This window comes from Lepidochelys olivacea (assembly GCF_965140295.1).
Source record: "Lepidochelys olivacea isolate rLepOli2 genome assembly, chromosome: 1".
In the NCBI taxonomy this organism is placed as follows: domain Eukaryota; kingdom Metazoa; phylum Chordata; order Testudines; family Cheloniidae; genus Lepidochelys; species Lepidochelys olivacea.
The window spans coordinates 75,323,472-75,340,056 of NC_140411.1; the positions used below are offsets into that span (position 1 = coordinate 75,323,472).

The window sequence follows — 16,585 nt, forward strand, 5'->3', positions numbered from 1 at the left end:
AACAGCTCAAAGCATGGCGAAGGACAGCACAGCTTTATATTCATTATTGTTAAAATAAAAGCAACATACTGAAATGTATATTAACTGAAAGCTAAAGATTTTTAAATGCCACTAAGGCTTTATGGTGTATTAAGATCTCAAGAGAGAGCAGGCTATTTTTATGTAGGCTATAGAGCGGAAGAGCAAGTTAAATTCTTGTGTACCTCTCCAGGACTCACGCATCACAGCTAAATATGAGGCATTTCACTCCAAGCAGTCTTGCAATCTTTTCAAGGTAACGGTCTCTTCTACGTGAGAAAATAAACTTTTCTCTGCAGGGCACTGTTTCATAACAGTGCCTGGCTTAGAGGGCAGACACACGCATGCAGATACGATCTACTTTTGACTGGGCTCATAAGTCAGGAATATCTCCTTGCCTCTCATTTACTAAATATAGTACATTCTGGTTCTGACCATCACTCAGACACAAAAACCATCAAAGCAACTAACAACCAGTTAATATTAAGAATATATACTAGTGACAGACAAAACATGTTCGTCGTTTGTCACTTTTCCTTCTCACTTACCCACCAGAAATTTTAGGGTGAAATGATGGTATAAAAAAATATAGGCCCCAATCGGGCAACTGGATCCATGTGGGAGGAAACCTGTGTGCCTTCACAGAGCACCACCGGCTTCACCTGTACTCTGCACAAGAATCTACCCACATGGAGCAGTGTGCAGGATCTGGGCCACTGTATGTATCACTGTGCCATTGGGAAGGAGAAGAGAACTCCTCTATCTGGCTATTAGAAAGAATACAGGTTTGGGTTTAGAGAGAACACTGTAATGGCTTCAAGACTCATTTAAAAAAAGAAAATCAGAAACTTTGCCAGTTAGAAATTTACTCAGTGTTTCTGTGCTGGAATGTCACTTTAAGTTAACAGTGAAGTTGAAATCTTTTAGGATAGGTTCTGTAGCACAAAGTTCTCTTTATTTCTACTTTTTAAAGACATGAAATAACCCTCCGTGCCTACTGATATCGCCAAACAGGATAACAGAACCCTTACAGAAGCCTTGACAGCTTAAATATACTGTAGGAATTGTTGACAATTACATCTGCACGTCTCAGCCTGCGGAGTGGATAGCTAATGGAATTAATGAATTGCCTGCTGGCCTACGAGCAAAAAGCCTAAATAACAACATGACCTTCAGTCAACACTGCTGCAAAAGCACTTCCTAAACGATTCAAAACACATGAGCTATGACCTCAGCCACTGATAAATGTTTGTGATTTTTCTTCTTTCACTAATTTTGTCCCTCTTGTGTAGTTCTTGCTAGACTGACATGACTTGTTTTGTAGTTTTTTTTTAATTAATAATTAAGCGCTCACATTAATTTCCATGGAAGAAGGATGTTCTAGGGACCAGGTTCTGCCGGCATTTACACCAGCATAAATCTAAAACCAAATGTACTCCAAATTTGTGCCAGTGTAAAAGAGAAAAGCATCTAGCTCTAATTATCTAAATATGCTTGAAATGAAGAGTCAGGATTTCCTGTCACAAACCAAAACAAGTGTCATTCTCCTAGTCTCTTTGTTTTCACCTAGATGTAACTGCATTGCAGTCAATGGACTGACTCCTATTTTACACCCATGTGAGAGGAGAACCAAACCCAATACTGGCAATCCCCACATGCCAATATTGTTACTAATATACTCATATTCCATGAGAAATAGGGCTAAAATATATTTTGCTGTGAGATGGACATTTTTAAAGGGATGGGGAACTGGGGTCTTATTTAAAAGCATGTCAGCAAATAAATGCAGACAACAAACCTATTTTAATATCAGTGTTTCTAAAATTCTGAGGCTGGAACATTCCTACTGAACAGGAATTATATTCCTTAATTAATCTTAAAGAGACTTGGCCTAACCCTACATTTTAATCTTTTTTAGGATTTAGTTTGGCAGGATAAGAGGTTATAACAGAACATAAAATGATTTAGTGCAATGCCTACAACCTATTGATGCTTAATGTAGTTGATCACTGAAATACTTAAAAAGATAGTATTAAGTGATTTGTACATTTGAGACATAAATGATCATGACAGCCTTAGCCACATAGTTGCATTCCGCTTGACTTTCCACACACTTTATTTGAAGACATGCATGTGTAAAGATCAGTAGCAATTGCCAATTTGCCTGGCCTACCACATCACCATAGAGAAACTGCGACAGACTTTTCCCCCTTAGGTGCAATTTTGTCATACTCCATTAATCCCCTCAATCCTCTCCCAATCCTGTGGACTTGTTATATTGTAATCCATGATTGTTGTGGTAAAGGAACACTGGAAAGTCTCTGTTGTCCTCAAGGCAGAAAATTACAATGATAAGTCTATTAAATTTGGCTCTTACAGTGTCCACTTGGATCAAGCCTGCTTGTCACAATAATAACCAATAGCCACAATGTCAGTACAAATTATCACCAACATCCAGAATGTCAATGCAAAATTAATTTTGTGTTGCACATAGCCTTGTCTGTTCAGTTCCCAGACAAAGGCAGAACTCCAGCTGTATTTTTAAGGAGGAAAAATACTAAATCAACACATCACATAGGGCAGGTTTATTCACTTATGCATGTCAGGTTTTCGGTTTTCAACTCCCAACTGGAAACTCTATCACATGATTGCACCTATTGTGTAACAAAAAAACTTGGCATTCTTCCACCTGAATCTGTTAAAGAGTGATTACTGAGAGCATTCCCTTTCAGGGTTGTTTTAGTTAAATATGAGATTCTTGATAAATGGTACTATTCCTCTCTCTTTCTCTTTCTCTCTCTCTCTTCTCACTCACACACACACACGAATTAAAACTTGTAAAACTTGGTTTTATTCCAGTGACAGGAAGAGTTAACAGCTGAATCCAAACATCTAAAAATCTATGACTGATCATCTAGTGAACTCTGCAATAAAAGCTTGTTAAAAATTAACTGCACTGAGGTCCACTTTCAGTGACAAGTTTAACAGCATTTTTTAATTCGGTAAAAACTTTCCCTTCCACATATTAGAGCTCATTAGAATTTTAATTCTGAAATAAAAATAAATAAGTAAATCAACCTCAAAATAACTAAATAGTAATGATCAAATTACAGGAAAATTAAAAAGCATTGTTCCTCTGATATCTTAGGTGTCTGAAGTTGATTTATTTTACCTCCTAGGTATGGCTCCTCTTTTTTATTTTTTTAAATTAAGATTGTATTTTATTATTCTCTAGAAATCTGCAACACCTTGTGCCCTAAATAAGAACAGCAGCCATGAATCTGATTACATGATCTACATGCACTTCACACACTAAACAATTTTGTTAGCAGACTGTTGCAAGAATCAATCTCATTCACCCATGGGCACAGTGTACACCATCTCTAGATCACTGAGCTAGTTTATTTTATTCTGTAATGTGCACAGAGGCTAACCTGCATACAATTCTGCAATGTAGAATTATATTTAAATCTGATGTTACTCCATTCAAACCTAAACCACACTTAACACATTCATTACTGATAGGAACACTGTAAACGTTATTTATGACCAGTTTCAAGGATTATATTGGAAACTTAACATGAGGTGGCCATATTTTAGCACATATAAAAAAGTGCCATTGTGGAAACCAGCAACAGAAGGCTGGAATATTCAAAACACTATATAAAACAGCAGGATGCCTCTTGTGGTAATGGGGGTATCAAAATAATACATTTCTAAATATATTTAGAGAGTTTACATCCAACTGAGAAATTCTGCACACCAGAACAGAGATGGCAGGCAAAAGACAAACTTCTATCCTGTGCTGCCTCTAGCAGAAATATTTAAGTGCATGTAAGAAATGTGGGTCCTTCTGAACAGGTCACCACAGTCTACATTGCAGCTTATGTTAGCCAATGCCATATTCAAATATGAGGTGCTAGGATAGTTTCTCTCGTCAGTGTAGACAAGGCTTAGCCAAGCTATAACCATTTAAACCATTCTACAAATCTGTGCTCTTGATAATGATTTCTCTAGTCTAGCACAATTTTAAAAAAAAATCACATGCATGCCAAAGCCCTAGCTACATTGGGGAAATGTTAGCTCCATGCACCATCCCAAAACACATTTCTGACAAGTGCATTTCCAGGATTAATGCAGACAGAGCTTTTAATAGTGAAGGTTTGAAAAGATCTGCCATTGTAGTATGATAGGAAAGTTCCATTTGGCTCCTTTCCTGAACTCCTCCACACACTGCGCCAAACTTTACCACATTATATATATAAAAAATACTATAAATAAAATTAATTATTAATAATAAAACCTAACAGTAGCATATGAGATTCATACATGGTTGTGAACATATTGCATGCTCTCTCACTGTTATAATTCTCTTCCTTCCATATCCCATCCACTGACTACCTAGCTATTTTATTTCTAATTTATATTGCAAGCTGTTTCAGTCAGGGACTGGAAGTTCACAACTTGATATGCCTTTTGTCTTTTATCTCCCTTTGATCTAAGCAATTGCAAACTGTTATCTCTTAGGGCCTGATCCAAAGACTCCAGTGTAAATTTTTCCAGTAACTTCAGTGGAAGTGGGACAGTGCCCATATCATAGTTCATTGCTATAAAATGTTCTGCACCCTTCTTTTAATCCCACAAAATTACATTTTTCCAAAGTTCATAAGAAGAGATCCTCATCTGATGTAAATCAGCATAGCACCAAACACTTTAGTGAGCTATGCCAATTTTCACCAGCTGAGGATCTCTAGTCAATTTTTGTATTATAAAGATGAAAAGTAGTTTGGGATTTCTCAAAAGAGAAGTAAAGCTGGTCTTAAAAGTGTTGAAAGTGACTCTGAACTCTGTGGTAACACATTCATAAATTGCCTATATGCTGATGTTCTCTGGGTAAGTTGTACAAAGCCATATTTCCTGGTACAGTAGAATAACTTTGTCTTACTCTCCTGATGCAAAGCTCCCTACATATCTCATAGGATCATAGAAGATTAGGGTTGGAAGAGACATCAGGAGGTCATCTAGTCCAACCCCTGCTCAAAGCAGGACCAACACCAACTAAATCATCCCAGCCAGGGCTTTGTCAAGCCGGGCCTTAAATACCTCTAAGAAAGGAGATTCCACCACCTCCCTAGGTAACCCATTCCAGTGTGCTTCACCCCCCTCCTAGTGAAATAGTTTTTCCTAATATCCAAACTAGACCTCCCTCACTGCAACTTGAGACCATTGCTCCTTGTTCTGTCATCTGCCACCACTGAGAACAGCCTAATTCAATCTTATACAGTGCTCCATACATGCACAGTGTTGTGAGACAATTGTTATATCATCTTATTCACTTTGCCATGGATATTATTTGTTGTAACTTCTGAAATTATAAAGAAGCAGTAAAAACAATATGAGATACAGAGAAATAAGATGGATGAGGTAATATGTTTATCGGACCAATTTCTGTTGGTGAAAGAGACAAGCTCTCAAGCTACACAGAGCTCCTCTTCAGATCTTTGCAGAAGAGCTACATGTAGCTCGAAGATCTGAAGAGGAGCTCTGTGTAGCTTGAGAGCTTGTCTCTTTCACCAACAGAAGTTGGTCTGATAAAAGATATTATTTCACCCACCTTGTCTCTCTAATATCCTGGGCCCAACACACAGCTATAACACCAGTGAAAATAATTTGACATAGAGTCAGTGAAATGTTCTAAGCTAAGAACAATTGAGTGGGATTTTGCAGACAATGTTGCTTAATGTAGAGTAGCCAATGCAAGGAGCTTTGTCCCAATGCAACATAACAGTTAAACTGTAAAACAATATTTTCCATAGTAGCAGACAACATTTTAGGTTGCAGTACTTGCTGAACAGATTTTAAACATAATGGTTTCTGTCTAATTTTTCTCAACTATTTCTTCCCCCACTAAAGTGTCCATTAAAAATGTTCTCATTTATTCTCATTTACTTTTAGATAAAAGTCCTGCACAAAACCCATAGAACTTGATTCAGTGACCCTTATACTGAGTGACACTTACTCACATGAGTCATCTCACAGCAGTCATTGGAAGGGATTTTCCAAAGCATTCACCAATGACCTCACTCTGCTGTCATGGGAGTCAGTAGTCAATAGTTGAGTCACTGACTTCAATGGGAGCAAACGCAGGCCAGTGCAGAAGAGTTTTGAAAATACCAGTCTTAAAACGTAAATTCAGAGACTCAGGTATATTTTGCTTGGAAATCAGTGAAACTACTCGTAAAGCAAGGGCTACCCAAAGTGAAGAAGGCTTGTAAAATTTATTCCAGGCGTTCACATTAGCGGGCTGGCCTTAACCAGTAGTATAAGCATTACAACATAAAGATAAAATAATCTTAGAGGGAAAAGGAGCAAGTCAAAGCAGGAAGCAGTTTAATTTTCACCTTTGACAACAGGAGGATTTTCACTTCCAGCTGCTTCTGTGTTTAACTGACCATTTTTTATGTAGTGAGTGAAAGCCAGCCAATTTTCTTCAGAGAAGTTGTACTATTCTCTTGACTCAATAAGAGCTATATGCTTCTTATTTGTCAGTGGCACCATGGGGATGACATAAAACATCAGAGCAAAGATTTCTTTTTCCAATATGCAAAATTAACTGTTAAACTCAATGGGGAGCATTTAGATACCACCAATTTAGTATCAAACCAAAGCAAATAGTCTTCTTAGGGAAGAAAGGGACCAAAGGGAACACAAAATGGTACCTGAATTAATTCAGTTGTTTCTTATAAAAGCAGAAGAAGTTTCTTTTATACTCAAGTGGATTACATGTTTCCTTTTATAATAAGCCAATTGTTTGGAGATTTTAAAGATAATGTCATGAGTAACCTCACGTAAGAGTACAAAAGGGAGACTGAATTTTCCAATATATTTTAGCAAAAGGGTCATTCCAAAACATGGCCTGGATTTCTTTTTTGAAAAGGAGATTATGATTTCAATCCTCCATTGATGTAAACAGGCACAGTTCCATTGAACTCAGTGTTACTGAATTATAATGTTAGACCACGGATAAGTTTCCTATTTCCTTTAAATTTGAGGGACCTGATTCACTGAAATACATGGAGTTACCCTTATTTATGGCACACTATGGTTTAACCAAATAAATAATAATCCAAGGGTGGGGGTTTGGGGGTGTTTCTTTTGGGGGGGTAGTAAAGAGGGTTTGTTTAGGGAGTTAGGTCTATTTGTACTGCCAGCCCTGGCTAATGATTCTCTACTTATCCACATTTCTAAAGACCTAAGATCTTTTGTTTGAAAAGAAGCTTGGAAGCAATTGTCTTGTGTTCATTAATCCATAAACATTTGATTTCAAATTAGATTGCTGGCAGACATAACCTCTCTGCATTGTTACAGTGGAAAATTGATTTGATTAATCAAACAGCTTTGTCTCTAGAATAGTTGTCCCTGACCGTGCTATGCAAAAAACTGCTAATGCAATTGCCAGTGCTGGCATGCTCATCTTTCACCTTGCAAAATTTTCCCTCATGAAAACATCAATTGTACACCTCATACAATTAATTATTCTACATAATGTTCATTGCACTTATTGTGCATCGTACTGAGTATTAATAAAAAGCTATATTCTATTCCTGGCTCTGAAAGTGACCTGCTGTGTGATGTTGAGCCATTCACTGCTCTGTGCCTCAGTTTCCCCATTTGTAAAATGGGGATATTAAGACTTACCATCCTTCATAAAATACTTCAAAAACTATGCATGAAATACTTCTTTTTTATTTAGTGTATTATTTTTATTTTCATTATGTTGGACACTAGCTACCTATTAATAGAAGATTATATATCACTATTTACTATCTATTTTATATTTAACTGGTCTCATTTATCCTAAGGACATTCAGCATAGGTCTGGGAATGCAAAGAGGTCTTCATATGAGTGTAAATATAATGTACTTCTACTTTTATGCTCCTGTATACTACCAAAGTGATGTAAATTGGCCTTCATGTAAACAAGAATCAAGCTCGACAACTCTGCTTCTCATAACTCGCAGTTTTAGATTTCAAAACCAACAGTTCCTTTTCCCACTCAAGGTCTCCCTCCCATCTAAAGCACTATATACGTGTGACAGTGAATACTGTTATACTGCTGCATTAAGAGAATCTGTGCATGTATGCGAAAATATTGCACCCACAGACAACACAGAATTAACCAAACAAAAATCCAGCAAGCGCTATTTTTCTTTCATATTGGTGTTATTATCCTGTAGCCATCTGCAGTGAAAAGCTACGAATGTTGTGCTGTCTGGGCCATTTAAACAGTGAATTGGTTATTTTAATCTGTAATACAAAAAAGAATGTATAAGCATTTTTGGATTAAACTGGGTCTACTGAAACAATGTGAACACAATTTATTTAATGATAGGCAACATCGTTGACCTTCCAGTATTTTTATCATCTTTACAAAATGAGCACTATGAATATATATCTTTCTCCATTATTAATCCAAATTTCATTTTATCATGTTGTCTAGGTAATCTGAGCACATTAGCTGCTTCACTTTGTATGAAGAGTATTTGTTGAGACAAGAAGCAAATGGGAATATTAATTCTAGACAAAACTGTAGGGATCTCGCTAAAAAAATGCTTCTCTAGAATAATGGCATTATCCAGAGACTATGGTTAGGTCAAGTATCCATCCCCAGACCGTCTGAATGTGTGCCAGGATGTCTAGAGAGCCTTATAAGAAGATATCCTGATTACCTCCTCCCTTGGCAAAAACCTCCTGCAGGCAGCTTTGGAAGAAGGTCTCTTTACAGAGACATGTCGCATGGATGTGATAGGGCAAAAAATGGGGAAAAGGTAACAAAGTTCACCACAAACCTGTTTCTTGCAGGATCTTATAAAGATCAAGGCCATCAAGTAGAGGCGCTATGCCTCCTTCCCACTCCCTGGTACCTCTTGAAGCTGTGATATCAGGGCTTCTGCAGCCAGCGCTTGCCCTGGGGACATCCTAAAAGGGGATTTTCACCACAGAGGGGGCCCACATGAAAGATAACGTGGAGCTGTATTATCAGGCTCAGAAAGAAGGTGAGTAAAAGCTAGGAATGGAGGGCATCTTGAGAAAGCACAGAAAGGAGAAAATTAGTGAAAAAATGACCACATAGTGGGGCAAGCTCCATTGGGACGAGTGGGCTCCCGCTGAAATCAAGGCAAGTGAAATAGGGCCAAGTCGTTTGACTCAAGACAATTTTTTCATTATTATGAACATTATTTTTTTCAGACTGCCACTGAATGGAAAGAGTTATTCACCCAGATCTAGTGCAGGCTGACTAAATCTGTCTGGAAGGGAGCTACAGCAAGGCAAGTGTCCTGAATCCTCCACTCTGCCTGATATCCAGCAGAGAATTGGCGCAGTGACAGCAGTGGGTAGTGCTGTCCTGCGGATGCCTTCCCTTGGGAATGGACTCAATCAAAGGACACAACAGCCCCTGCAGGCACAGCAAAGTGCAATGTGTGCTAGCAAATCTACAACGCTGGTCTGAAGATAATTTACAGCTGTATCTCGATAGAACTTCTTTTACCGAGCAAGCCTTTGTCTAAGCCACCTACATGCTGAAGTCCACATAGTAGTAACACCCACGCTGACAAACAACACCATGGCAACAAAAAAAGCAGGATTCACTTCTCTCAGGTTTATTTATTGCAGTTATCACTTCAAGCCAAATCTCAGCCCCTACTAGTAAAAACTTTTATTTCTTATTAAAGAGCACACACTTTCATTTATATGTATTCCTCCTGCCAAAGCATGGAGATATAACTGAGGAAGAGGACAAATGTGCAAGGAATAGATGAAATTCTGTGAACGATGCAAATTAAACTAACATACTGAAAACAGCAGGTTAAAAAAACCTCCACTTCTGTGCAGAAGCCCCAATTCTCCTCACACATTTATCAGTTTTACACCAGTGTATCTCCACTGTCTTCTCTGGATTTGCTCCTGATTTGCATCAGCACAAAAGAGATCAGAATCAGGCCTGGAATTCCTGCTGGTGTTCAAACATGGAAGATAGAAGACTGTGCTGAACATTATACCAGCCCTCCTCATCAACTAGCATAGTTATCTTCTGGTGAAATAATGTGAGTCGAAGGACATACCAGAGAACTGCTTTTGTCCCCATTTGTTTTACTTCACAAAGTTAACGAGTCTTGCCTGTAAGAATTTGTTTATTTTTCTGTGAAATAAAACAAAGGTAACTAACTGTGAGTAGTAGCCCAGAGGAGAGGGGGGAGTACCATCATGCTCCCCGCCGTTAGCAAACATGCAGAGAAGCCAAAGTCCCCAGAACAGAAGGAGGGCTTAAGCCCGCTGCAACATCAGAAGTGCTAAAGTCACAAAGGTCCCATAAGCTAGTTTTCAAGAGATGGCAGAATCCAGCCCCTAGACTCCATGGACCCAGGGGAACAATGGGGAATCGGGGCAAAAAATTATCAGGGAAAGCAATCATATTTACTTCTAGGCACTCTGAGCATGCTGATTCCCACTGGAGGCCTGGTGTAAGCATACGGTTCCTGCCAATCACATCCTGCGTCCTAAAGGTGCATCCTAAAGATGGAGAGTACTTAGCTACTCAATGGAGGTCTCCGAGCCTTTCTGCCCTCTCCTGCTCCCCGTGATCTACAACGTTTTTGCTTTGTACTATCAAATCCATGAATAATTGCAAAAATAAAGTCACAGTAACAATGGCAAGTTTTGAGTATAGTATTAAATATCTGCTTTAATTGTAGTAAGAAAAAGAACTCTGCCAAAATACCAAATCATCAGATTATAGTATTTCTCACTTCTTATTCAACATGATCTATTTCTTCTTGTGACTCTCATAGCAACCAAAGCATGGAGCTACTGGTATGATCTCAGCCTAATGCCCACCCTGTTGGGTCTACTGGTTTCACTAAGCTCTTTAACAAATATTATGGGTCCATAAATAGAATATATTCAATACTTCTCAGAGAGAAATTCACTTCCAAACATTGTTTCCATGTACCCTCCAATCATTTATTATATTAATCGAAACATTTACTGGATCACTGAAATGTTGTTTAAATTTTACAATCAATGTGTATTAACCAAGAAGTACTATTAGGGTTTGCATCACTTGTTTGTTTGCAATTTACATAGATTTTGCTTTCTGCAGTTCTTTGTGCTCATAGCATTTGAACCATGGTGTGTGTTCAGTGATAATTGCCTAAAGAGCTGCAGAACAGTTGGTGACTTCTTTTCATATTTTTTGGCACAAATCTAAGAATTTACCACAAGCTTGAGTGCAAGTGGAAAAAAATCCCTCGCTTGTTTTAGAAATCATGAATCTAATTCTTTCTCTTCTCACACTGGTATAAATCATGAGTAATTCCACTGAAATCAATGCAGTGGGTGAGAGGAGAATCAGGGCCTGGGTCTTTTTAAAAACTGTGTGAGAGAGGTCCCACTTGCACAGTGCTATACATGTCTTTCACCATTAGCCACCCTGGTTCAAATGTAAATCTGGTCAAAAGTGGAAGTGGGTTTAGACTTTAAACTATTCTCTCTTGGATGCTTGCCCACCACGCAAATTTGCATGAAAGACTTTCTGTGTCAAAGAAAGATCCCAGACTCGAACAGCAGGAGTGCTGCAAGTCAGAAGTGAGTTACTCTGAAAGAACTGCACGGGAAGCATGCACATGACATTCATTTATTTTTGTTTTCATTAATAGAATCAACGTGCCTAATTATATCCACGTATTTAGCCCAGTGATCTGTCACCTGACTTCGTAAGTGATGTTACATTGCTTGGAGATGCTAATCACCCTCTAAGCTTAAAATAATAAATTCTCACTCAGTTGAAATGCAAAGGCAAAATACTACATTTCCTTTTCCAGCTGAGCTTCCATTTAATGTACCAGATGAAGGAGCTTGCTCCGCTTTACTGGATCAGATTCAAAATGGTTTGTCCAAGGAACACAGTGATTACGGGAAAACAGTCCTTACTCAAGCAAAACTCTAAATGATGCAAATGGGTGTTTCGCCTGAGTAAGCCCTTTGTCTTCATTTTAATATATCAGAATGGCTACTCCAATCCAGGCAAGGGACAAGCCAACTTCCTCTTGCTGGTGTTTTTCTAAGGGTTGGTCTACAATACCACTTAAGTTACATCACTCAGAGGTGTGAAAAAGACACCCCCTTGAGCGACACAAGTTACAGCAACCTAAGTGCTGTCCACACCAGCGCTTTCGTCAGGAAACACTCTCCGACCAACATAATTACTCCATCTCCACAAGAGGCAGAAACTATGCTGACAGGAGACTGCTCTCCGGTCGGCATAGCACATCTTCACCAGATGTGGTACACTGACGCAGTTGCATTGGTGCAGCTGCGACGATGGAGTGCTGTAGTGTAGACTTGCCCCAAGAGTCAAGTAAGTAATTTCTCTAAAGCCTCCCCTAAAGTACATTGCCACAGTAAGTGGGAGAAGCATAATTTGACATTCTGATGGTCTCAGATTTAAAATAATGGATGTCACTGTTTTGTTACCCTACCTTAAATTACCACAGGTCTCCTACACTAAACTTGAGATTCTGTTCTCACACATGATCAGAAAATCATGGCATCTATTTCATACCAGTACAAGCTTGTGTTAAATGTACAACTTCTTTATGTCCTTTACTAAAGTCTGACAGCAGTGATCTCCCCAAACATGCATCTAATCTTTACATCTACACATGTAAAAATACCTTTGGGTCTTAAAACTATGAGTGCTGAATTATTTAAACTAGTATGCTGGTTAAAGATTTTTCCATAGTTTTGGCACTGTTCCTCTGTCCTTAAAATGTCAAAGTGCCATTAACATGTTAAGGAACATATTAAGGATACATTAAAATGAATCTCAATTGGAAATTGCATGCATGAGATGTGTAAGAGGAAAATGTAGGGCATGACAACAAGTGGCATGTAACATCAGAGATTATTACAATGTGTTTACAACTACTCACTATACTGCACATCACCTCTAGTGAAACACACCACTACTTAGATCTGTACTACTGTTAGTCCTCTGATACCACATGCTTCTTCAGCAGTGGAATTTGAGCTCTAGCTTTTAAAGGCCATATGTAATACTTGGAAACCCCATGATAAAACAATCGAAACACAGAAAACAGAGCTAGATGTTAGATACAGCACTGAAGTGAAGATATTATTGCAATAGCATCAAATGGCCAGCCTACTGGTCATGCTCTGAATTGCCATACAGGGGAAGGACTTAGCCTTCTTTTCTTGCATTCTTGCTATTCAAAGAGACAGAATACCTCACTTTAATGAACAGCAACCACTCAAGAGTGCCCACGGGACTGCCATCCAGACAGCCTCAGTAGAAGAAGGATGGCTGTAACAAGGTGCAAAGAGGAAAAATGGGTGCTGGCGATTCTGAGGGCTCCAGAAGGGTCGTAGAACTTTCCTCCCATATCATGTGTGCTGTGGGGTGTGTGAGAATGAGGAGGGGGAGAACTGTATAGAGGCTATGGGTCTGATTCTACTCTGCCACACAGGACAACATCAGTGACATAACTAGAATTTCATTAGTGGAAAACTAGTGTGAGACCAGAATCATGCCCACAGTAAATTCTGTTTATACCCTATTTAAGGCCCCTTTCCACAACCAGAGCATTGTTAAATAGCCTTAGTGTAAATGTGAATCAGGCCCACCGTCTCTGGTCATTCTCAGTGCCAAGATGCAATGTATAAAATGCCCATTCCTCTGGTAAAACACCAATACCCAAATTCTGGGAAACAGTACCATTAATTCATATCAAATAAATCCATATGTACCACAGGGCCAGGAACACACAAAAATAATGCACCTACTTGATCAAGGTTAATACTATATTCCTAGTAGAAGGGAAAGGTTATTTTCATTACCTACAATCATCTGATAATTAGCTGCAGGGCAGATTCAACAATATCCCGGGATGTGATTTCACAATATAATGAACAAATGTCTAGTTTTTTGCCATCTAAGAAAGCAACAAAACAAGAGCAGGACTTGTCACTATTTTGCTTATGGCAGGAATTAGACAATGCCCAGAACCCTGTAGCTACCCTGCAAGCATCTTAACTAGTTTGATAACATCATTGATTCCGTTACTTCAACAGTTCTGCTCTCCAGTATAGGCCATAATTGAAAGCAGCAGCCAGTAGGTATCAAATGTGAGTGAGAAATGTCTCCTGCTGAGTAAGTACTGACTGTGAACCAGATTCACTGTCTTGTAGGCAGTTTTGAAACGAAGATGTTATAAAGGAGAGGATCCTCAGATGGGTGGAGCATCTGTGGAGGATAAAGAGGCAAGCAAATTACCAAGAATGTTCAGAAGCGGAAACTACATTTAAAAAATGGCTATGAGGTAGATCAAAAGCGAAGAGATAAGATATTGTAAAGGATTTTTTTTCAAAGAGATACAAGAGAAATAAAAGGGAAAAGTTGAAGCACAAGGTATAAAACAACACATTTATTCTGACCTGCTTGCCTTCTTCATTCTGTAACTGGGAAGAAAGTCTTGTCCAAATGTTTTCATGCTAAGCAAAAAAACCAACCCCTCTTTTGATTAGTGATACTGAAGCTGAACAGCACAAAAATGATTAGTTCAGTGGGCCAAATTCTGCCCTTCCAAAGGGTCTGTTTCAAAGCCTACTGATATCAATGGGAGTCTTTCCACTACCCAAAGCATATTCAGGTTAATGGAAAGACTCCCATTGATATCAATAGGCTTCTAATCCTTGAAATCTCAAGCATGAGGTCAGGAATGGGCCTAGTGAACCTTGAAGTGTCATGATACTCCAAAAAAAAAAATGATGGTAAGAATGGCATCATGAGGTTCTGTGGTGGAGCTGGAGTTACTAAGAAGCAATAAAGGGCTTTATTTAAAGGTAAACATTTTTTTCTCTAATTGCTAAGACTGCAAATCAATCTGGGATTGTTCTAACTCAGGCATAATGATCAGTAATATTTTGCAATTGGATCTTGGTTAAAAATGTGGTTGATAATATGTGAGCCAGAAGAGGATACAACTTTCTCTCTACCATTACAGTGCTGGTGTGCTAACAGAATTAAAAGCAATAAACAGTTTGCCTGTTTGTTTTTTAGAAAAGGCAAACAGAATAGACTCTGAATGCACACAAGGAATAGATCTGTTGAGAAAAATGATGCTATTTTTACAGTGATTTTTCTAACCATCACCAAACTTTAAAAAACTTTAATAGAAGTCAAAACTGCAAAACTTCTGGACGGTGTAAAAGAGAAAGGCTATGAATAGCTACCTCTGTTAGTGAAATTAAAGATTATTGCATTTGTTTGGGTTCAATGAGTTACCTTCACTGAATGGAGCGACAGTCACTGACGCAACAATGAATAGTTTGCAGAGTATGGCATTGACATTGAAGCTGATATGAAAAACGTATCAGCAGCATAACAGATGGTGCTGAAAGCCTGGCAGGAGTTTTATGGAGTTCTGCCACTAGTGTCATCGGGGAGATATTTGAAAACCTAACAGTAATGCTATTTCACTTCATGAACCACGGGACCAAATTCCATGAAAGTCTGCCTTAAAGGTATCAGGCCTGATTTTCATTTACACTAAGGCTATGTCTTCACGGGGGAAAAAGTCGGTGTTTTTACACTGAGATAGCTAATGTGAGACAAACTCTATTGAGAGTTAAAGTACTCAGTGTACCTAACTGACCCCAGTACTACACACCTAGTGTTGACCTCAACTGGTTATGTACAGGTTAAAAACCACAGTGCCCATCTCTACTACTATTTTATTTTAAGATGGCTACCACAGTATAAAGCCACACTGTTTTCCTGTAGTGAAGTCATAGCCAACTGCCACTTTACCACTGCTTGGCAGTATAAAGATGCCTTAAAGTGGGTATCAATCACAGTTGGGCACACTTTCCTGTGATGTAAAAAGTCCTTAGTGTTGATGAGAATCTGGCCTGATAACTTTAAGACAAAAATCACACTGAAACTGGTCCGGTGGTTCAATTACATTTAAAGTGTAATGTGTGAACCGTATTGTCATAAATATAAAGGGAAGGGTAAACCCCTTTGAAATCCCTCCTGGCCAGGGGAAAGCTCCTCTCACCTGTAAAGGGTTAAGAAGCTAAAGGTAACCTCGCTGGCACCTGACCAAAATGACCAATGAGGAGACAAGATACTTTCAAAAGCTGGGAGGAGGGAGAGAAACAAAGGGTCTGTGTCTGTCTGTATGCTGCGCTTGCCAGGGACAGAACAGGAATGGAGTCTTAGAACTTTTAGTAAGTAATCTAGCTAGGTATGTGTTAGATTATGATTTCTTTAAATGGCTGAGAAAAGAATTGTGCTGAATAGAATAACTATTTCTGTCTGTGTATCTTTTTTGTAACTTAAGGTTTTGCCTAGAGGGGTTCTCTATGTTTTTGAATCTAATTACCCTGTAAGATATATACCATCCTGATTTTACAGGGGGGATTTCTTTATTTCTATTTACTTCTATTTTTTATTAAAAGTCTTCTTGTAAAACACTGAATGCTT

General features: G+C 38.6%; 1 protein-coding gene across 8 annotated transcripts in view; it reads right to left on the reverse strand.

The window, feature by feature from the left end:
• PCDH9 (protocadherin 9) overlaps nucleotides 1-16,585 on the reverse strand; it is a 915,728-nt gene that overhangs the window by 873,909 nt on the left and 25,234 nt on the right. Inside the window, exon 3 of one of the 8 annotated variants that reach the window (XM_084645270.1) lies at nucleotides 14,037-14,341. The exons of the other annotated variants lie outside the window; for them this stretch is intronic. Within the exon in view, the coding sequence (XP_084501396.1) occupies nucleotides 14,273-14,341 (69 nt within the window). The 3' untranslated portion in view covers nucleotides 14,037-14,272. Of the gene's footprint in view, nucleotides 1-14,036; nucleotides 14,342-16,585 lie in introns of those variants that run through there. 8 annotated transcript variants of the gene reach the window in all.